The following is a 22,799-nucleotide window of genomic DNA, read 5'->3' as shown; positions in this document are numbered from 1 at the left end:
TCCGTACTCAAGGGTATCCATCATTAGGACGCAGAATTTCTTCTACCATTATACAGCTTACAAATGAATGGTTGCTGCTAATGAAAAAAATCAGAAAATCCAAGAGCCTCCAAAAACTAACTGAGACCAGATAAGCCCTCTGGTAAGAGGCATTTCCTCACAAACACAAAACTAGTCATCTTCTTCACCACAGCATGCAGCATACTTCTCAAAAAAACAAAGCTCCAGGGCAGCTATCAGCCATCTATTTGGTGATCCAGCAGTGTTTTGACAGGATGGTGTCTTAGAGCATTAAAAAGTGCCTTTTATATGCAGACAGAATTATCTGTCTAACAGTACAAGGAAATGTTTGTGAGAAATTAAACCATACACAATTTCCCTGGTAAAACAGCCCCAGGATGCTATCTGCTGCCATCCAAACTGTTCCAGAGAGAGATTACTGTATCAAGAAGTTTCAGCCTACACTGCATGCCATTATCTAGATCAAATGCTAAATGCTGCCTGCACAGGTAAATAACCAGGGATACAAGCAACCCCAGGCTTTTGAAGAATCTGCAGCCCCCACACGGCATGATAAGCAAATACATGGAAAAGATATTCCTAATGTCAGAGTTGCATGGCAGGGGGACAGGGAATGGGCTGAGGACAGGACCTGCTCTTCCATACTCCTACACATGAACCTTGCCACCCTGACATAACCAAGCTTTGCTCTTGCAGCTGATGAAATTGCTCCTCCCATGCCCTTCTTTGCAGGCTGTCTCTTGCTTTTGGGACTGGAATAGACTCAAAGGCTCTAAAATATATCAGATAAGTGCAAAGCAGGGGCACTACAGGGCAATGAGAGGTACAGAGCTACTGTCATGGTGCTACATGAACACCATGCCCACCTGTTCCAGGAGGAAACTTTCCATACAAACCTCAAAAGGCTCTGTCCAGAGCAGGCAGAATTGCCAGCAGCACTCTTTGCCTGTGGAACAAGTAACTTATTCAGGCATTGGACACAGCTGGTCTTCCCACAGCCAAGCATGTTTGCAGACCTTCCTCCTATAGATTTTCCACACAGAGATGGCCCATTGCGCACACCTACTGTGTTTTGAACATGGAACACTCAGTTTACTTAGCAAATTGCCTTAATACACTCTATGCCTTTGCCTCATTCAGCTTTAAAAGATTCTTTCAAAGAGGAAAAGCAGAGCCCCTAATGGCATAAAAACCCCAAAGCATCTTCTAATTATCTGAACTGGAGAGTGGTATATAAGTGAAATGAAAACAGATTTTGAATTTTTATAACACTTTTTATTCATTACTCTGTTTAATCTCCCTGGCTCTTGCTTGGGACTGACATCCTTTTTCCTTAATTTTCTCTTTCTACCAAGTACAATCTGTACCATCCCTTCGTATCCATCTCTTTACACAACCCCACACTTTAGCAGAAATTCAAGCTGTGATTAAATAGCAAAGTAAATTCCATTTAGGTCTTTTTTTATCAGTCCCAAATGCTACTGATAAATGGCAAAAAACCTATTGAGCACAGGAGTCCTACTATGCCAGGTGCATCAGCTGGCAATGTGGACCAAACAGGAGTATGAGGACTAACTTTGGTGGCAGCAAACCATGTCCATTCTAGTCATTCACAAAAGGGTGGGTTCCGTCCAGCCACCAAGTTACCCTTTTTCTTCTTGCACCACAGTTAGAAACTAATTCTTCCAAATTCACTAGACATTTCTAGATATTTGAAAATCAGGGTAATTTCATGCTGCATTAGCTCAATTGAGCAGCTTGCAGAGGGGTCCAACAAGCTCATGTGGCAGCACAAAGTACACACTGGGGACAGAAATGGATGGAAGCTCAGGATGCTCCTTTGGTGGCAGAGAGCTATTAAATCCACTTACTGCAGTTCTCTCAAAGCCACTGCCTTAGGCAACAAGTTGTTCACTTATTTGTGGCTTATTTGTCAATTATAGCAGCACTTTCCTAACTTGGTAATAAGTCTGCTTTCTCCACACTGATTCCATTTTAGGAAAGACAAGCAAGATCCCTCATTCATTTCCCCTCTATACTTTCTATGGGTTCTTAGAGCCCCATTTTACTGTGGTATTTTAATCAAATTCAACTGTATTTCATGCATGTTCCCTACTTCACTAAAAAGTCATGATTTGTCTCTTGCCCAAAATTTTTCAGTGACTATTCAGGAATTAAGATGCAATTTTGCTAGGAATGCTTGATTCAAATTACTGCAGAGCTGCAGGGGGCCTTTTCTCTCCCAGCTGACTGGTGAGTTGCTGAGGTTTCATAAGATTTCCCTAATAGGCAACTCTTCTTCTTCTCCTGTTTTAACGAATGGCAAAAGAGTTAACTTGGGGCCATTAAAAGCACCAACACTGGCAACTGTGCTGGAAGGCACTGAAGTGACAGGGGCAGCATTATAGAGCTATTGTTTCAGACGTTTCAAGTTTCCACAGAAATCATTTGAGTCATCCATGTAATTTTCCCCTGTCTTCTGCACTACAAGACTATCTTTTTAAATTAAAGCTGAACCCTCAGCATCATTGGGGTATCCAATAATGTTTTAACTGCCTCAATTCAAGGAATTGATCTATTCTTTTTAGGTTTAATGCCCCAATACTAGCAGCATATAGGTCAGCAAATCCTTAACACTACATCACAACGTTTGCCTAACGAGAACTTTAAAAAAAGAACAATTAAAAGATTTGCAGAAAAACAGCCTTCAACTCACCAAAAGGTACGGTGTAAGCACAGGGTTGACATTACATTAGTCATGTACTCAGTGAAATCAATGCCACTTCCAATTTATTTTGGTCCTCTCGCTTGGTTAAGAAAACAAAAACCAACCCCAAACTAAAGGCCTTGGTTGTATAATTAGAAAATACTTAATTCTATCCTAGCTTTACAGCTGCAGTAAATTGTGTCAGTGGGAAACAAGTAAGCCAAGTATCAAACTGTTTGTGCTACTTAGCTTGATATAAATTAATCAGGTCCAATTAACACACTTTTACACTGTTTGTCCATCATGATGCTTTCAGAACCTTAAAAATCGTTATGTAAAGGTTCCTATGAACATAAAGTGGAAGACAGTCAAAACAATATTTAATACTGTTATTTATTAATTACATTGCATTAAAAGATTTTTCACTTACCAGTCAGCTATACATCCTGTTATCAAGTGGCCAAAGATTAATCCTACAAGCAGGGAGAACTTAGCAATGTGGACTTTCCAGGCAGAATCACAAATAAGATCCCACTAGAAGAAAAAGAGGCAGATAAATTGAAACAGATTAATATCTCAGATGTGTTTAAACATACTAAGACAGTGTAGAGTTTCTTCCAAATGTCAATCCTAGCACGAGTACAAGGAAATGGCAGAGGAAAGCTTTCCCCCTCAAGTCAAACCCCAGACCCCAGGAAGCAAAGCAAAGACTCATTCACCTCAGTAAGTTTTATCAGATCTTTAATTTTAAGATGACAATACCTAACACTTAAGGGTCCCCTTCTCCAGGCCACAGGAGGTTATCTCCTTAATGGGATATCTCCACCAGGCACTGGCAGTACCATTGCTGCTGCTGGAGCATCTCACCATCCCCGCCCCAGACACGTATTACCAGAGCCCTGTGAAACCTGCTAGCAGCAACCTGACAATTTAAGAGCAAGTGTTCCAATTAATCTCCTCAGGGCTGCTTGGAAACCTGGAGAAAAGTAGCTCTTTACCACAGAACCCTAATGGCCATTTGCTCCAGGCTCTCACAGTGAGAGTTTCTTGCGCTTTCAGGAAAGCATCTTGGTTTCCCTAGGTGGTGGAAGGGAGATGAAGACTGAATAAGGGCACAGCTTGTAAGGACAAGTCCTGGAATGGAGCTGCTTCCAGAGCAGCTGGAAGTCCCAGTGCAGCTGTACAACTTCTTGGGACAGCAGCTCCCCAGTGACTTTTCACAGCTCAGAGACAGGAGGACAGAATCTGAACCTCCACAGTAAATCTGTGCTAATACTGAAATGAACCTGTCTGTCCAAAGAAAGGGCAAATGGACCATATCAGGCAACCTGTCATTAGGGCGCTGCCTCATTCCCAGAGGAAAGATAGGAACAACAAGGTTTCTAGTGAGGCTTCCCTAAACTCCAAGCCATTTTCCTCTGAGGCAGAGGAAATCAGGAGAACCAGACTGCATTCCTGGCTTTAGCCCAACATCCCCATTGCCCTCAGACACGTAATGTAATCTTCCTTATGTGTAAAGTGTGGATAGTTACTATTATACCCTTGAATAAATGTAAGAGGATATGTTTGCCCGTGGTTTGTGAAGTGTTCAAATATTGATGATAATGGTAGCCACACACTTCTCATGACAAATAAGTACAGCTAACTTTGGAGAGTCAGATACTCCAGAACTGAAACTTTGCAGAATAAACGGCTGTTTGTGTGTAATGCAATACCAGCAACCCTTCTGACACCAGTAATTGAAGTTTCATAGCCAAAAACACAAAGTATACAATTTATTTTTAAAAGTCAGATTCAACTTCAAAAAAAAACTTCCCTCAAAAGAGTTCAGTTAGGTGCACTGCACTTTTAAGCATTTCCATGATGCACAGCCCTTCCACAAACAAGGCAAGGCTCAGTCCTCTGGTCCAACACCACAGATGTCCTCGCTACAATATATCCTCTCACCAAGAGGTATAGCAACTTTGTGACCGAAAGAAATGTGCCAGCACACAGGCTTCTAAAGTTAAATGTATTTCGACTTCCCCACTGTGCTGATTTGCAAAAGTTGGGACTCATGTTTCATCTTCCACCCTACAGACTGGAGGCACTAAAGAACCATAAGCAAGTAGTATGAGCAAGGATTTTTTCCAAATAGCTATGAATAATTTGCAGTAAAGAACTCAGCAAGGAACTTTGGATTGCTCTCCAAAAATGTTGACTTTTCAGAAGCAAGGAGAGGAAATGCAATTACTAACACTAGCAATTCTAGAACCAATCTCCAGCTAGCAAACAATAATATCTGCCCAGACAAGCTGCAAACTAAATGAAACTCAGAAGATACATCTGAGGCAGAGGCAGCCTTTAAAATTCTCCAGGTTCATTTTCACAATCCAGAAGTTGTATGTGCTGCTTAAATCTGAGAAATAATTTTTTTTCATTCGTAGATAAAAAATTAGGTTTATTAAAAATAGTCATATTTATACAAGAGCAGGTTTTAAAATTCAATAATTCATTTTAATATCAATTAATGTCAGAGGAACAGTAGTGTTCTCTAAGTGCAAAAAGAAAAAGGAGATATCCTGATGCCTTTCCATTTTCACAGTTTGCTGTTGCTAGCCGATGATAGCCGGCCCTTGCATAAGCCCCAGGCAGGGAACGTGCAGTACCAGATTACACTTAGGCAAAGGCTTGTGGCTGGAAGAGCCAAAATCTCATGAAGGGTTGTTATGAAATTCCAACCCAGGACAACAGATGTCAACCCCTCCTGGCACACTGGCAGAGAAAGCAAGGGTTTAAAAGCAGGAGAAAAGTCACTCTATCAGCTTGTCCTTCCGTGGTGCCCAAAACACACCCACTCCTGTCGATAAACAAAGGATGACGCGCAGATAAGTTGTTTGGTTTTGAGGCTATTGTCCAACTCCCCAGCTGCTCTGAAAATAAAAACATGTATTTCCTTGCAAACCCTGCATCTGGCTCTTTCCTGCCCTCTGTTAAGCATTCACTGCAGGCCAGCAGAAATCAGGGCTGATCCCCCAAGCCCACATGGGGAGACTTTTGACAGACCAGGCAGGTCCTGACATTCCCAAAATATCTGCAAAACCATCCAAATCTGTAAATACACAAACAGTGAAATATATCAACAGTTACCTCACTACACAGTTCTGGAGAATCTGCCATGATCCCAGATTACTTGCTCAGTACTAAGAGCTGAATTATATCCTGGTTTCTCCTCTGGCAGCTATCACAACCAGAGAGTGGTCACCATGAAGCAGTTAGCCAAAATAAATTTGGCAGGACAGTGGTAGGTGCCACCAGGGCATTCAACTTGCAAAGAGAGATGAGAATAAGGAGAGAGAAGAAAAATGGATGCTGGAGTCTAAAGCAGCCTCAGGTAAAGATGACATTAATAGGACAAACACAGATTTAATAGCGAGCGTATCATCCCCACTTATCTTAACATAGCAGCAGAGCAAGCCAGCAAAGCTTTGTCATGCTGAAAACAGAGATTTTGCCAGAGATCTGTGCTCCCCTTTCCCTTCTCCATGAAAAGCCTCAGCTTTGAAGAGCTAGAAATAAAGGAGGGATCTTCATACAACATCAGTGCTGCCTCTTCCCTTACATATGCCTGGGCTCAGCAGAGGAGAACAGAGCTGACATGTGCCCACATGGCACAGCTGTGCCCAGAGCTGTGGCAGGTCCTGCTCCAAGCATCCTGCAAAGATGACACTCAGATTTGCTTCAAGGAGAAAGGAATGACAAGCTCCAATGGCCCTGCAGAACAAAACAGCCAGGTGGGCAGAGCTGATGACAGTTCGAGTGGCAGTCCAAGTAAATCTGCACTGGGAGATTGTTTTGGCTGGAGACTGGACAGTAATCCCCTACTACCTCTTGCAAAGTGTAGATTAATCTGCTACAAGCAGGGAAACCATTAAATCCTATAACTGCTCTGGCTGAATCCCCTAGTATTCCACTTGGGAATTGACAGTGCTGAGCCTGAAGAAAGAGTGTTTCTAAACTTTCCTTGGGATTTCTCTGTGCGCCCCTGGGTTTTGTATGTCTTCCTGTCCTCCATCCATCCTTCCAATACAAGAAAGAGATCAGATAAACTGACTTGCTAAACAAAAAGAGTTATATTGTCATGCCAAGCCAAAAATAATTACATTTAAAATATGCTGGTGGAAAAGAAACATTAAAGAACAAAATTTCTTTTTTCATAGCAGTACAGCAACATAGAGAATTTGCCACCTATGCAGATGTGCAACATATTGGAAGCATTTTTTCATGTTGTGGCAGCATATTTTGGTCGAAGCTGGAGGAGTCACACCTTCAGGAGCCTAATATTTAACTGGTATCAGTGAGTCACCACCCATGCTGTGACTCACTATAATTCATAGCGAGATGGAGGACTACTTAAAACGTGGGATGCTTGGGAAGACAGCTGGCAAAAGACAACCCACCCAAATAGTAACCATCATGTAACTTCTTTACAAGGGGTGAAAACCTGGGCAGGGCTCATGCAGTGCTTCAGTATTTGCACTGCTATAAGGTTTAAAAATAAAGTCTGCTGTATGTTTGTAGCTACAAACACAACCTGTCTGAATTAAGGGCTCTTGTCTCAACAGCCCTTGTGCTCCAGTGGCCACAATGCTGTCTGTGGTACCTAAGCACACTGACAATGTGCTTAGGTGTGGTACCACTGGTAAAAGGTAAGATTCCTGTTGAGGATCTGGCTGAGTCTACCTTCACCACCATACCATGAGACATGCAAAGCAGACCCTTCTGTCCTAAAAACGAGCAATGAGAAAGCAGGAGAGATTCTCTGGCACAACACTAACCCAGTCTGGCACAGAAAGCCCATGAGAGGGGAACTGGACACACCTCCTTCTTCCCTCACTGTGGGTTCACAGTCTGCTTCCAATGCTCGATGCTCGGATTGCTGCTGAAAGAAAGCACCCCCTTCCCCAAAGAGTCTGCAGGTGGATTGTAGCTCTGCTTTGACTGCTCTCTGCAGTGATTTCAGCAATAAGAGAGGATCCAGAGGATCATCAAAGCTGCTGCCTTGGAAGCCTTAAGCCAGGAATGAAGCTCCAGCCTTGGTCCTTCTCCAGCCAGGCGGCACCCGGCTGCTGTGTCAGCCTCCTCACTCTCCATCTTGATGCCTTACACACCACCTATGACCTCCCAATCCCCTGAGTGAAGGTTGGACTTGGGGAGCCCTGTCCTCTACGTATCATGGATGCCACAGCAGCAGCAAACCCTGCCTGGGGAAAACCACCAGCTTGCCTGTTCATTAGGGAACAATTTTAGGACCAATAAATGAAAATAAGAATCGATTCTTCAGCACTGTTTGGTCTCATTTTCCTTTGTTCCTATCCTTCCTGTTTCATCTTTTTATAGCCAAACCCTGTCAATTTACCCTGCACAGAACTAGAATCCATTTTCTATACAAACACATTACACAGTGAGACTTTAAATTTATGAAGGCATCACATTATAGTAGAGTGGCTTTTTTCCATAATCCCCAATGACCTGAACCAAAGTTATTTAAAAAAAGAATAATAAAAAAATACAGTTCAGTTTCTCATAAGATATGCATTAAAAAAGGCAGGACAGTCTGCAGGTACTTATTCCTGGAGGTAAAGCTCCAGATCAGGAAACCAATAACTATTAAAAAAAACCCAAAACAAATAGGAAAGCAAGGCAATCAGTAGTTCTCATACAATATAACCCACAGAACTGAATAATCTGAGTAATACTCATAATTAGAGCCACGGGACACCACTGTACCGAGATTTCCCTCTAGACTGTCAAAGGACAAAATTTCTCCCTTTCTCAGCCCCCAGTAAAAATGACACTCTGGCAGCGTTTAATCTTAAAGAAAGTGCACGAGATCCAGAAAGTGGCATGATGCTCAACTCTACAGAAAATAAGTGTGCAGCAAAATCACACAAGGGAGGTTGCAGAAGTCTCCCAGAGAGGTACTCCAGCCCAACTGCAACACCTAAAGCCGGGGGGGGGGGTTCGGTGTCACAGGTATCTCTGTATCTTCTTCTCAGCCACAGCACCATGAGAGCATTTAAACTATTTAACGTTTAGGGTTCAGAGTAAGGGTGCCTCTCCTTTGGGATCACAGTGGGGCAAAGTACTCCCAGTCTGTATTTTAAGTGTCAATAAAGTATTCTTGAGAACACGTGGCATTTTTATGTCCATCACTATAATCAGCTGGGTGGAAATATCAAGACCACATTTGAAAATAAGAACATTAGAGTATAAAACTAACAGAATTAATCCTGGAAGACTTAAGAAGAAGGTATAAAAAATAATAATTTTATCTTCTTTATAACAGCCACATTCAGAACCAAACCTCTCCAAGCGACAACTTTCCTCTTGTTTTTAATCAGACACAAGTGGACTGGAAACTAGAAGAGCCATTAAAAAACACAACATGCAAGAAAACAACAAACCAGCTATTAAGAGGTTTTGTTGTTTGTTTTCTTTGAACAGCCACTCAAACCTACACCACACCTACGGTGGAATGCCCCAACCCAACACAGAGTCAACACCTGACTTTCCAGATACTTCCTCTCTGTGAGATGCTAGACCTCTAAAAGCCAAGTACATCTAACATTGTTCAGCTTTATCTTAAGTGGATGCTTTTGCTGAAATCTTTGACCTGTGCCTAAATGCTTAGAACCTCAATACTTCAACATTTTTACTGCACAAGTACACACCGGTATTTTGAGAGGTTTATAATCATCCAGATTTGCCGGAACTTTTACTCAGGTGTCAAAGAGAAATATTGCTAGTACCACAGTATGATCTTTAGCTCAACATCTGCCTTCTTCCCACTCCTAGCAAAACTCAGGTCCTTATCCCCAGACATTGGAGCTTGCTAACTCAACAGATGCCAGCCTTGTTTGGATCAGCTTCTTATCCAATTTGTTTTTCTTACAGTGGAAACAACATTTGCTGTACTTTTCATTCTCAGAAACCAGTAAACCATTTCTGACCACAGCAGACACCTGGCAAGGAAAAACTGCAGCCCAGAAAAATGACTTGTGAACAGTAAACACAAGGTCACTTACACAGAAATTGTTTTGACTACGGACATGACTGACCACCTGGGCAATGCACCATTTGAAAAGTAAAGCAAAGAAACTACTTTTGATACTATCACCAAAACAAAGGTTTTGAGGACATGGGGAGGGAGAGTAGTGGGGGGAAAAAGAGGTGGGGGGGCACATGAGCTGGGGGACATGTGCTTAGCTGTCTTCCAAGAAAGATATAATTAGATTGTGCAGCATAGTATGAACCTATGAAAACAGCTTCCATCCCCACAAAATAGTACAGGACTGCCTAACCACGGACTTCGCAAGTTTCCTTAATGGTTTCTGGAGTTTAACATAAAGTTGCTGAAATACATCTCCTTCAAAACCACAATTTTCTGATATGCACGTCTTAGCTGTGTAATTTCTGCATTAGTTTTTTTAAGTGCATATTTTTTTAGTCTGGTATTACAGCCTAAAAATAAAGCACAAAGGCTTGGTGCCACACATTACCGTGTGAACACCGACACCGAACACAGCACTTGTTCCTGGTGTGAAAATTTTGACTCTGTCATCACAATGGAAAACCTAAGGCACAGGTTTCCTCAAGCTGCATGAAACTGGACAGGCAGAGACACAATGCCTCTTATATTAATTACTTCCAAGTAAGCGGGATGTGCCCACTGTGCCCCACAGGGAGATGCTGTCCTGCTCACAAGCAGTATGTGCATGGCTCCATTCCACCCCAGGCAGCTGAAAGGCCTTTCTAAAGCCTTTCAATCATGGCTCACCATTAAGGGACATATCCCCAGCATGAAGAGAAGGCTCAAGCAATACTGCAGTCACAAAACAAGCTCAAAATTTCAAATACGCAAAAGACACATATTGACTCCATTTCAATGCCAGTAAACTAACTTGGAAAAGATTTTAAATTTAGTGTTCTGAACTAAATTATTCCTTAGTCTATGCCATAAGCAAAAAAGACCCTCCAAGCTCTCCACTGGACACATCAAGAAAATCTCAAGATAATACCCCCTGAGACACCGCAGAACTGAAAAATTTCAACTGGTTTCAACTTCACACTTTAGTCAGGAGCAATTAGCTCTTCTATTCCCAAACTTGCTCTCATCACAGATCTGTTTCTTTTCCCCAATGGGAGAGGGAAGAAAGAAGTTTGCTAAGTAAATAATAATTGCTAATGTGCTAACAATTAAAATATGATTTGCTAATCATATGACAATCTTCTGAATACTCAACATGATTAAATCAACTTTAGTAGCATCCATGTACCACCCACCTCTTCATCACTACTTCTTTTATTTTCAGTAGGAGTTCCCTTTATTCTGAGACATTTAGATCTTTCTCAGCCTTCACCATCCACAGATTAGTCAACTAACTTGTTTCTCAGCTGATGTGATCTGCTTAGTTCTTCCCAACTCCATAATATCATCTGACATCAAAGAGTTGGAAGATACAAAATCTTGCTTGAAGCTTTCCTTCACAGTATCCATAATACTACGTTAATAATTTTCCACAAAGCAGCATCAGGATATTTCAATATCTCTTTTTACATCTCTGTGCTGCAACTAAGTAGCTTTTCTACATGCATTCTGACATGATTAGAAGACTTCCCCACAAAAGTGACTTTAATTTTCAATCTAGTTTTTGCTGTAAGAACTTGCAGCTGTTTGCCTCCCTCTGGCTGCATGAAAAGACCAGGAGCAACCACACCCATCCCTAGGACAGAGACACACAAACTGAAAAGTGGCATTTGAGTACCATTCCTCAGTTTTCAGCCGACAACTACATTTATTCTGGACGAGGTACGTGCTGTTGGGACTGACTTCACAACCAAACTAGAGAAGTTAAACTAGCTATCAGATTTGTATTTTGAACTTGTTTAAGTAAGCACTGTAAATAGAAGCCACGTGTAAAAACCCCTGCAACATCATAGTTAAATATTAACATTCACTGTCATCTCATTATCAAAAATAAGTTAATGCTTTGTGGACTAGTATTTTTCAGGCTGACAAAACAGGCATGCATGAAATACGTTGCAGGTTTGCCAGGGCTGACATGGCAACACCTAGTTTACTATCTTGTTGGGCTTTTTTTGAATCCAGGGGTAAAAAACTGAAAGCATGGTATAAAATTCTAAAATGGAGAAGGTTGAAGCAGTAGATAAGAGGAGAAAGTCATTCCTCATAAAAATACTTGCCACCTTAGATAAAAAGATCAGACACCTTAACTCTGACATGCAATTGTTGCTGCTGTGACCTTGCCCTGTCATCATTTTCAAACTATGACTATTATAACTCAGGCAAGAAGAAAAGGAGAGGGAAAAAACCCCGGGTCTGGTATTAATTCAGACCTAAATAAATATTAAGTGTAGGGAAGAAGGGAGAAAAATACTCCACTTGGTTTACAAATTGGAAGGTGAAACTGGTCTGTCAAGCTTGTATTGTTCAAGCAGACAGTATTTTACACAGCCCTGAAAGACATAGTAGGGAAAAGGTCTTAATATTTAATTTACAGTCCCTATCCTTAATAATATTTTGAGGGTGCACATTGCAACACTGTCTGCATGATCATGGACTTTGGCCTGAAGGCCAGGAGGAAAGCAGGCAGCTCCAGAGTTCTGCAGAGTAGCAGGGAGATAGTACTTGGGCCAAAATGAATTCCTCCACCACTGTCTGGAGGCAAAGAACCTTTTTTAGGGAACCAGACCACCCTGCTCTGAAAACAATGCACAAGGGTAACTGTAAATCACTTGCTGCTGGAACATACCGCTTCCCTGCATTCCACAAGCAGCATTCCTGATTCTCATAGCTTTGCTCCTGGGGGACCTAGATAGGCATCCCAGAAATGAGGATCAGGATACATCCACTTACCTAATCTTTTGTTCTTGTTTTTCAGTGTAGCAACTGGCAATTGAGGCACTCCCAGATCATAAGAAAAAATAAAAAATGCTAACAAAGCCTTGGACTACACGCTGAACTTTCCTACCCAGCCCATCATGCTTACAGCACATTTACCTTCTCCTCATCAGCTCATAGAACAGGCAGGAGGTTCCAGCCCAAGCATGCCAGTCACACCAAGGACAGCACCGATCCTTCTTTGTGGCAATAGCTACAAACCTATTGCATGTTCCCAGCAGGTATGACATGGCATGGATCAGCAGGAACAACTCAACACACACATTAATCCTTGCTGCCTGCCAGTTTTTACAGGTTGGTGTGGGGGCAGGCTCCCCAGCACTAAGACTGGGTGTGGACCAGCGCAGCTCCAGTAGTGCTGAGCAGATATCAGACACTGAAATGGGGTTTGCCTGGAAACTGCTGCAACACACTCTGATGACATGGATTGAAAGGGTGTTGAAACTCCTTTTTCCTTCCTTCAGGTTCCTTCCTTCCTCTTTGACTTTAAAAGGGAATTCAGAACGCACACAAAGCCATCTGCTGTCAAAAGTCAGCTGGTAAAAATTATAAAAATAAATTACATTATGAGAGCTGAGCACACATTTGAGTTAAGGTGACCAAAACCTGAGAGAAGCTGTTTTAATGGAATTCAGTGCAAGAACTGAACAATCAGCACTGCTGCAAAGCTGCAGCATATCCCTACAACAGGCTACTCTGATCTTCTACACATTGTCTGCAGCAAACCTCAGTCCTTTGTTCTGTAGCAAGATCTCAGCCTAATTAATTCCACAGTTACTTGCGGGTAAGCCAGCGCCAGCCTGACTGCGCTGAAGAGCGGGAAGAGGAAGGAATATGAAAGGGAGGGAGGGAATGAGAGTGGCTGTCCTGAACAGGGGTGCCAGGTAGGCAGGAACAAATAGACTGACAAAGAAAACAAAAGATGAGGTACACAAAAGCACTGTATCTCTTTCAGCATTTTTTAAATTTAGCAGCTGCCTAGAACTGATTTAATGAGATTTAAGACTTTTCCCTATCAGTATGGCAGAAGTTTTGAAGTTCAAGAAAATCACAAATCTTGTGCTAGTCCAGATGTTATTTCATTAAGAAATGACCCCCTGAAGTTTGACTGTCCTGTAAGCCTCATCTCAATGTCTCCATCAGAACTGGCTCCATATTACATGCCTTCCTGAGTCCCAGCTCCTTTCTTTGATAAATGCTTTAAAAAAAACCCACGAGGTCACCTTTTATAACTGCAGTCTTGTAGCCAGGGTAAGAAATTTGGGGTTAGGCTGCCTGCACAGCTGGTAAACATTCACCATGGCCAGCAATTTCTGTCACAACATGGGCAGGGTCGGTATATTTAAATTACGTGACAGAGATACAGGATGTATTAGGGAGTGGAAACAAAAACAAACAAAATCCCAAGCATGTCAAACATCAAGTCCATCCAGGAGGTTAAAAAAAAATAAAATAAAGGCAGTTATTTGACATATATACAAAAAATTACTTATATGAAAGACTCAGTAGCAAGCCTTGAAAAGCTGAGAATGTCTTAAAGACATTTCAATATGGAATTACCCTCCTGAAGGATCACTGCTAGTTGTAGCAATGTTACAAACTATTTATGGTAAGTTGAAATCAGATTCCTGTAACTGAGACACTTTATCTTAAGGGTGATAATACACATGAACTGCATGTACATTTCCTGTAGTGAAAAAGAATCCATGTCAGACAAAAAACAAAATTACCTGAGTTCTGATGTCAGTATCAGTCTTGATCCAGCTTCTGTTTTTAGACCAACTGCTTTAAAAGGTTTTGGCCAGTACATAACACCCTCAAATAAGCAAAACCAGTATCTAGGCTCACTAAACAAGAAGCCTTGTGATATCATAGTTGGTTATTTCAAACGTAAGACTATTTACTGTTTGCAGGCAGAGGATAGTTCTTCACATGGGAAGCTGCAGGTGCTGGTCCCAAAACAGCCATCCCCTTCCTTGGTGCCACTCAGCCAGAAACTTGCCCTGTTCTTTCAGGGTGTTGCTCACCTGTGCCCTGATAATCGGGAGGCTCCATCACCATGCTCAGTGTATGCAAGCAGGTGCCAGGGCAGCTGCAGCAGGACAAGCCAACAGCTCCCCTTTGTCTCCTCTTTAACAAAAAAAAAAAACAAACCAAAAAAAACAAACAAAAAAAACCAATTCAAGTCTGAAGACTCTTTATCAGATAGCTTGCAGAGGGGAGAAGGAAAAAAATATAATTTGGGATCTCTTGCATAGCTGAGGAAGCCATGAAATGAAATAATAGTAGATGTTTGCTCTGGTCTAGCAGTATTTCTGGACACCTCTGAGCACAGGGACTTGCCGACACCTTCAGCACCCATTAGAAGCTGAGAGTCATTCCAAAGCCTTGACTGAAAGAAATTTAGAACAGACTTTCTGCCCATTGCAAGTCTCTGCCTTGCAGGTCCCTATACCCCCTTCAAGTTGTTCAGTGGAAACAAAGTGATGTAGTAGCTTTAATATTGCCACTTCTGACCCAACTACTGCAGTGGGTACAATAACTCAAGGTTTTCATTGATTTGGGACTAGGTGCAAGCCAGTCAGCCAGGAACTAACACTGACAAGACAAATCCTGTCAATTGCAGGGAAAAAAAAGAAGTATCAGCATTTCTAAAGTCTCTTTGCAGAGACAAGCCAACTGGAGAATATGCAGAAACAAATGAGATTAGAGGCACAAATGGGAGGAGATAAGGGTGGCACAGTTCTTATTTTGGGAAGGACCTTGTCAGAGTGATCCCTTTGAAGTAATTAATAATTGTATTCTGAAAGTCCATTTAAAATGTACACCTATCCTCTAGCCCAAAAAATATTACTCTGCAAGCTGTGCCAAATTCATCATCACTATTATCACAAAAAAAAATTGTTTATAATTTCTGGCTACTTGCAGATATCGGCAATAATCCCACGGGACATACCACAGACTAAAGCACACGTTACTGCACAGAACAATTTAACTTCAATTAACCCAGTAGAACATCCAGGAAAAGAAGGCAAAAATTCTTTTAAGAGAAAGTTTTCCATCAGGCTTACAAGCTGAAAATCAGATGAAGGTGTGCCCAGCCAAGTGCCAGAACTGCAATAAAAGCAAAGAGAAGGAAGACTGGTCAAGCACAGACATCTGCTCTTGCAGGAGCAAAGGGTACAAGTCACAGACCAAATGAATCCAAGTTCAGACATCCTTGCCCCTGGACCATTTGGCTCTTCTGACTTCAGCTCTGCTTGTTTTGGTAGGGACAAATGCTAGAGGCTCAGCCAAATTGGCAAGAGAATATTTGAACCAGTGGCAAATAGGTAAAATGATTACCATGTTACTTTGGAAAGAAGATGACTCAACACAAATCAAGTGGGAAGTTGAGAGCCAAGCGAACAGCATTGAAGGAAAACAAGGCATCTGGAGCATAAAAGCAGTCACAACAGGAATTCCCTTGTGACTACACATGAAATATTATTACATAATCGCTCCAAGTGATTAAAATGCAGCCTTCAACTTACCACTTCCCTCTTATGCCAACCCCAAGAGGTGGAATGATCTGGAACGTTCCCAGTGCACACAGAAGGATGATGTGCCATCAACCTCTGCAATTTAATCAAGCCCAGTCCTTGTCCATCACCAGCTTTTGGTCTCCATTATAAAATTAGCATGCAGAACAGCAAACAACCCCACCACTTAATGCAATCAAACACAGAGGATGGGTCATCCTAGTAACAGAGTGAAAAAACCAACAGCCATCAATCCTGTAACTAAGTGCTTCCATGAAAATGTTGTCCCAAGATAACAGCTGGCTTTGCAGATGGTCAGAAGACGCAAGCACTAAAGAAGTTAGTGAGAGAGTTGGGAAAGTCCCTACTGAGCACACCCTCAGCTTCCGGCTAAGCCTCATGGCTACATATGTTTAGTTGTCACTATGTTGCTCCTTATGTTAATAGTAATAATTTACCTGAAGCACCACTTGGCAAATGGCTAAAAGGAGATCTCAGGTTTCCCCATGGAAAAAAAAAATTACAAAGTCTGTCTCAGAATCCTTCCTTTGGACACTGGTGGGATGATACCTGGACCATTAAAACCACTTTTTTTAAAAAAAAAAATTACCCTTTTGCTTAAGGGCTGGTTTAGGATGTACCTCTCAAGAAATATATGTGCACTCCGTTTATAACAGTATGGTGGTGTTGATGTTGTGACAAAGAATAGATGAAAATCTTTAAAGAATCATTTAGCAGTGAAAAAGCCTTGTAAGTGAAATGTGCTAAGGGAAGATATTTATGTACAAACCAAGCTAAAGACCAAGATTTATGTGCCAAGTCAGGACATTAGCTCAGAAGGGTGATTTAACATGGCCACTGGAATCCCTGTGGTTAAATTATGCATCTGACCTCTTCACTACATGTGTTTCAGCAGTGGTAAATAATAAGCACTATGTCCTTTATTACCATTTCCAGTTCTAATGACTGGCAGCACTATAAAAAGCACCGTTCCCAGTGACTCAGTCAAGCAGGTCAGGATAATGACAGCATCTGACACGGCAGTGCCAGTCTTCAAGAAAGGTGCAAGGCCACATCTGGCTCCAGCAAACAGAGAAGTGGGGCTGAACAAAGCACCGAGCAGGGCTGGAAAGAGCAAGATCTCCACTCCATCAGCCCCAAGCGTGACACAGGCTGGGAGAAAATGAGCACCAGGGAAGGGATGGCTGAGAAAACCTGGATGGGGATACAGTATCTGCTGAAGGGTGTACCATTAGAAGAGAGGCTATGGAGGCAGTGGAACTTAATGCAGTTTAAGGACAGCTATCCTGCTCCTGAGGAATGGTGGGAACAGTGATGTTTCATATGCACCCACATCAAACACGATTTGTGCTAAATAACCAGAATTGTTTCATTGTTTCTGAATACAAAGCAACAATGGAACATCCAGCAGCTGTTAGCTCAGACCAGTGAAGGTAAGTACAAGAGGATTTACTTGCCAAACAAAAGTACATTTTTTATTAATATACTTTTGGCTCTCTTTATGATATTTCAATATAACCCCTGGCTACTACATAGATGAGCATATATTAGACTAAGATTTAATAAAACTCTATTTAGAAAGATGAGAACATTGCATAATACATTACAGAAATAAATGTATTTTTCAGGAGAGTTAAGGGTGATCTGAACATCCAGTCTCTTTAATTCATCCAGAGTATCTCTTTCTCACAAAGGACAGTGAGATGCATGCGAGAGGAGTCAGTGGTTACAAGAATTGCTCCTACAGTGTCAGAGCTCCTGGGGACTGATAAGAAATGAAGTCCAGATCAAGCAATGACGATCTTCTGTCTGGTTTTTTCCTTTCTTTCTTCATTAGAATAAAAACAGCCAGCACACCCACCCAGAAAACCCCTAAAACAAAACCAAAGAACAAACTAAGGAGGAATCCTGACCTTGAGAAAACAATCTAATTATAATTACATGGGATTACAAATCAAAGCAAAAAAGCTGCCAAGTTTTTGGAAGTGAGCATACAATAAAAATAAAAACTCCACACTGGAAAAACCCATAGTCTCAAAAGATGATTATTATTCTTTCTAATACAAAACAAGACAGCAGGGGCCACAGATGTTTGTTTATCCCTTAAAATTGATCTGCCCTTTACTGCAAGTTCTTCCAAAGAACACTTTTTTTATTATCTCTAAAGAAGCATGCAAGACAGCAAACTAACTCTCCCTTGACCTTTTGTGGCCAACTTGATGATGACCTTCAAAAGATTCAAACATTTCCAAAAATTTTTTAAAAGTTTAGACTGAAAGAATACTTCAAGATACTTTTTTCATGCTAAAGCTTCAGTGCTAAGCCCCCAAACATATGAAAAACTCAGTGTCTGGATACAAAATGAAGAAAATATGACCTTCTTAAAGTCTAATTTTCTTATACATTTCTATATCACAAACAATTCAGATCCAACATGTGGCTATGTTTCTCTCATTAAAGGAGTGTAGCTGGGTTACCTTCCTTTTCAATCCATTCTGGGTTCAAGGTATTGAGGGATTTGCTTTTTCCCTGTTGCTCTTTTGTTATGCTCTTTCAAGGGACACAAAGAGAAACCGAAATGATTTTCAATGATTCAATATAAGTGCGTGCTGGCTGACCAAAGCACAATTATGTTGTTCATCTGATTGTTACCTCATTTCTTTAGCCCAACTAGATAAACACAGTTAAGCGAAAACACTGCTCTCAGGCAGGAAGTAATTTTTGCTGATCTTAGGAGGGGGTCTTGAGATTAAGGGAACTACTTCCCTGGTGTAACCATTTAATTTTACATTTCCAGGAACTCCAGCTGCCTGTTAATATCAATAAGGCCCATCTGCAGCCTGCGGGGCTTTTGCAGAGCCGATACTAGAACTGAGCAAAAGCTTTCAGGTGAAAAGGGAAAGTGATTTTTTTATATGCACTACTCAGCAAATACGAAGCAAGAGCAGAAAGCGGCACAGTCTCCTCACTAGAAATTTTCCACTTTAGTCATTAAATGGGGAAACACAAAACACAGCAGCATGCACTTTCTGCTTCTGGAGTAAAACAACTTGTGAGACATTTCTTTAATTGCTGTGCCAAAACAGTTTTCAAGAGAGTAAGTACAGAACCGGAGGAATTCGGGAGAACTTTTGTCTTATTTTACTCAAAACAGTCAGCGTTTCCTCACCTTCCCCAAAAATCTACCTGGTTTTTATGTGTAGGGCTGCTTTAGTATACTTGCACAAAGATCAGCTGGAGCCCTCTTTGCAACCCTTTCCCCTTATCGGCTGGGGCTCATGCCTACAGCATCTTTCCCACAGACACCCAGAGACAGCAGGACAGTACCAGGAACTCAAAGAGACACACAGGATCCCGTTTCAGCACATAACTTTGCCGCTTAGTGCTGCAACCAGTGTGCAGGTACAAGTCCACAGGCTGGACACCTGGTGTGACACAGTGGGAGGGAAAGGGCTGCGGGAATGCGGGATTGACTTTCTCCGGGTGGGACGCTAACCCAGGGGCACTTGACTGACCCAGCTACAGCGCGCAAGAACAGATCCGTATCGTGTCCAGCGGCTCCCCTTGCCTTGGAAAGAGCAGGTGTCCAGCCGTGAGGGTTGGACAGGGAGGAGGGCCGAGGGAAGCCGCCTTTCTCACCTTGCTCACGACGTTTTGGACGAGGCCGGCTCTGATGCTGTAGTGCCACTCGCGGCAGTCGCACTCGCTGGCGTTGCCCCCCGCGGGGGTGGGCAGCCCTGGCGGGGGGAAGATGCTCCCGTTGCCGCTGTGGTTGGCATGGATCGGCGCCAAGGTCCCGCTCCAGTTGCCCTGCCCGTCCGCCTCCCGGCACCAGAAGTCGGGCTGGTCCAGGAGGAAGGAGTCCGAGAACTTGCTGAAGCCGATGACGAGCGCTGGGATCCAGGTGAGCAGCACCAGGGTCCGCTGGTAGCGGCCGCCCAGCCCCCCGAGGAAGGGTAGCACCGAGCCGTCATAGTCGAGGAGCAGCGGGCTGCAGGGGGCGGCGGGCGGCGGCACCGGCACCGCCTGGATCTCGGCCCCGGCGGCGTTGGCGGGGGGCGGCCCCGGGGGGGCGGCGGCGCCCCCCCCCACGGCCCCCGGCACCGAGCCGTTCTCCTCCGGCAGCGGCCGGCCCCCGCCGCCCGCCTCACGGCGTCGGTCTATCGCCATGCAGCCGCCCGGGGAGGCTCACATAGGGCGGGCCGGGGCAGCCCCGGCTCCCTCGCGAGTCCTTCCCTCCCTCTGCTCCGCGCACACACACACACCTTGCAGCGTAGGATATTGCACACACGTTCCCAGCCGGACCCGGCAGGAGACGGATGGGGGAGGGAGAGAGGGAGGAGGGGAGGAAGGACGGGGCGAAGAAAGGGGGAGGCACCGAGGGAGCCCCTCGCTCTCTCCGCTCCTCACCCGCACCCTGCGGCCACGAACCGCTGCAGCTGCCGCCGGTGCCCCCCCGCTCCTCGCCTGTGCGTCAAGCTGCACTCATCCCAGCTCTCCCTTCCCCCTTCCGAGAGGCACCGCCGAAAATAAAAGGAAGGATCCAGCCGGATCCGAGCATGCGATGGGCCAAAGGAGAGGAAGGGAGAAGGCGGGGAGGTTGGAAGAGAAAAGAGAAAAAAAGAAAAAAGCCAGCCACCCCGCGAACCAAACCCTGCAACAACAAACCAAGCAAAACCGGTGCAGCAAGGCACCGAACACGCCTCCTCTCCCGGTTTTGGTGAGGAGGGGGAGGAGGGACAAGAGGGAAGGCAAAGGAAGGAGGAGAAGAAAATAACAGCTCCCGACACGGCTTCCCCGCTTCCCGCACAGCTAAGGGCTCCCCCCAGGCCGCGGCAGCAGCGGCGGCGGCAGCCCCCAGCACCTCCCCGCCGACCCCTCGCAGCCTCGCGTCCCGCACATCTGGCTCTGCAGCAAGGAGCCCCGCCGGCCCCTCCGCGGCCCGGGTTGCGGACGCGGTCACCGCCGCCGCCACCGCCGCCGCCGTGCGCCTCCCGCGGCAGCCCGCTCGCCGCGCCGTGCCGCCGGCCGCACCTCCAGAGGCGGGCGGGCAAACCCACCCAGCTCCCGGCAGCCCCCACCTGCCGGCCCGGCCCGGCCCGGCGCCACCGCCCCCCGCTCCGCCCCCGCGGTGCCGGGCGGCCGCACCTGCTCCCGCCGCGCCGCCGGCCCGGCCCGGCCCCCGCCAGGGACCCTCCGCCGCCGGGGGCGGGACGGCGCCGCGGGGCGGGGAGGGCGCGGGGCGGCTTCGCGGGGGCTCCGCGCCTCCCCGCGGCCGCGCTGCGCTCCGCTCCGCCGGGCCGGGGCAGGTAGGGTGGCGGGGCGAGGGCTGGGGAAGAGGAGGAGGAGGAGGAGGCGCTCGGGCTCCACAGCGCGCTAGCTCCGTATCAATTATTTACACGGTATGTGTTCCTTTAATAACGCAGCGCGGCTGCAGCGGGCTGGGCGGGAGCGCACCGCATCGCCGAGCCGCAGGAGCACCCTGTGTGGTGGAAGAAAGGACGAGACTCGGAGGGAAGAACCGAAAGGTGAAGGGAGCATTTCTGAGACCTAGAGAGCGGTGAGGAGACGTGCCTGCATCGCTTCAGTTAGCCTGTCACATTAGTACACACTTTGAAGAAAATTATATCCTGTTAGCACCTGACGTTAATTGTAAAACAGGCATTTCAAATTTGTGAAGGTTATTTTTATGTTAAGCTAAATTTACTTCAGCGTGTAAGTGCCTCAGACTATTTTCATCGTGGAGCACAGCCCGTGCATTACTGAACTGTGCGGTTATTTTTTCCTTTGTAAGAAGGGAAGGAGAGAAAACAGATCAATATACGCTTGTACACGTGAACACAGCTAGTGAGCAGAAAATGCCTGTGTGCATTAGAAGAGGATGGGTGTTATTGCCAAATATAAATGGAGGAGCAAGCTATTGATGGAATTTCATGTATTTGATCTGGTCTCTGCTAGCAAATTATTGTAGACCATTAATGCCGTAGATCTTCCCCCCCTTTAGCTCTTTGTCTTACAGAGGACATCAGAAAGGTTTCATGTCTGTACCACTTCAGTGTGTCCCTTTTGTCGGGCTTCCCTGGGTTCTGCTCTGAGGAACACTCAGTACTTCAGAGGCCCTACAGCCTCTCCAAGTGACACTTTGCCGTCCTCTCTGAATATTCCTTGCTGAAATGTGAATGTGGTGATCCCTGCCAAGGGAAGTCTCCTCTTTCTGTGTTGCAGTGTCCATTTACATCTGATGCTTGCTATCGTGTCTCTATGCCATGTTTTCTTCAAGATGACCAGCTGCAATTTGTCCGCTTCTCCTGCAGTCTCTTTGGCCACTCACTGACTGCAGCTCTCTGATCTCTCCTCAGCTGGTGTCTGCAGCCTGTGCTGAGCAGCACTGTCCCAGCCTCTGTGCATACAGGGGGTAACCCTGCCTGCAAAAACAATTCCTCTCATTGCTTTTCAGTCATCTTTTTTTACTTTCCAAGCAGTTTCTTAGGGTTATTTTGAATTCTTACTTCATCCTCCAATGTGTTTGCAGTTGCTCCCCAGTTAATGCCAGCTCAGAAGGCTG

The 22,799-nt window shown here is 44.5% G+C and overlaps 1 protein-coding gene across 4 annotated transcripts in view; it reads right to left on the bottom strand.

Annotated features, from left to right (window-relative positions):
- The window catches only part of SLC22A23 (solute carrier family 22 member 23), a 108,519-nt gene extending 87,317 nt beyond the window's left edge, over positions 1–21,202 (bottom strand). For all 4 annotated transcript variants that reach the window (XM_033082348.1, XM_033082359.2, XM_033082368.2 and 1 more), the window contains exons 1-2: positions 19,874–21,202; positions 3,159–3,262 (exon numbers count right to left, since the gene is read on the bottom strand). In XM_033082348.1, coding sequence (XP_032938239.1) covers positions 3,159–3,262; positions 19,874–20,404 — 635 coding nt within the window. In that variant the 5' untranslated portion in view covers positions 20,405–21,202. The remainder of the gene's footprint in view (positions 1–3,158; positions 3,263–19,873) is intronic.
- Between the last annotated feature and the right edge of the window lie 1,597 nt (positions 21,203–22,799).

This window comes from Catharus ustulatus, chromosome 1, assembly GCF_009819885.2.
Source record: "Catharus ustulatus isolate bCatUst1 chromosome 1, bCatUst1.pri.v2, whole genome shotgun sequence".
NCBI lineage: Eukaryota > Metazoa > Chordata > Aves > Passeriformes > Turdidae > Catharus > Catharus ustulatus.
The sequence above is the reverse complement of the archived record's forward strand: the minus strand, read 5'-3'. Positions and strand labels throughout refer to the sequence as shown.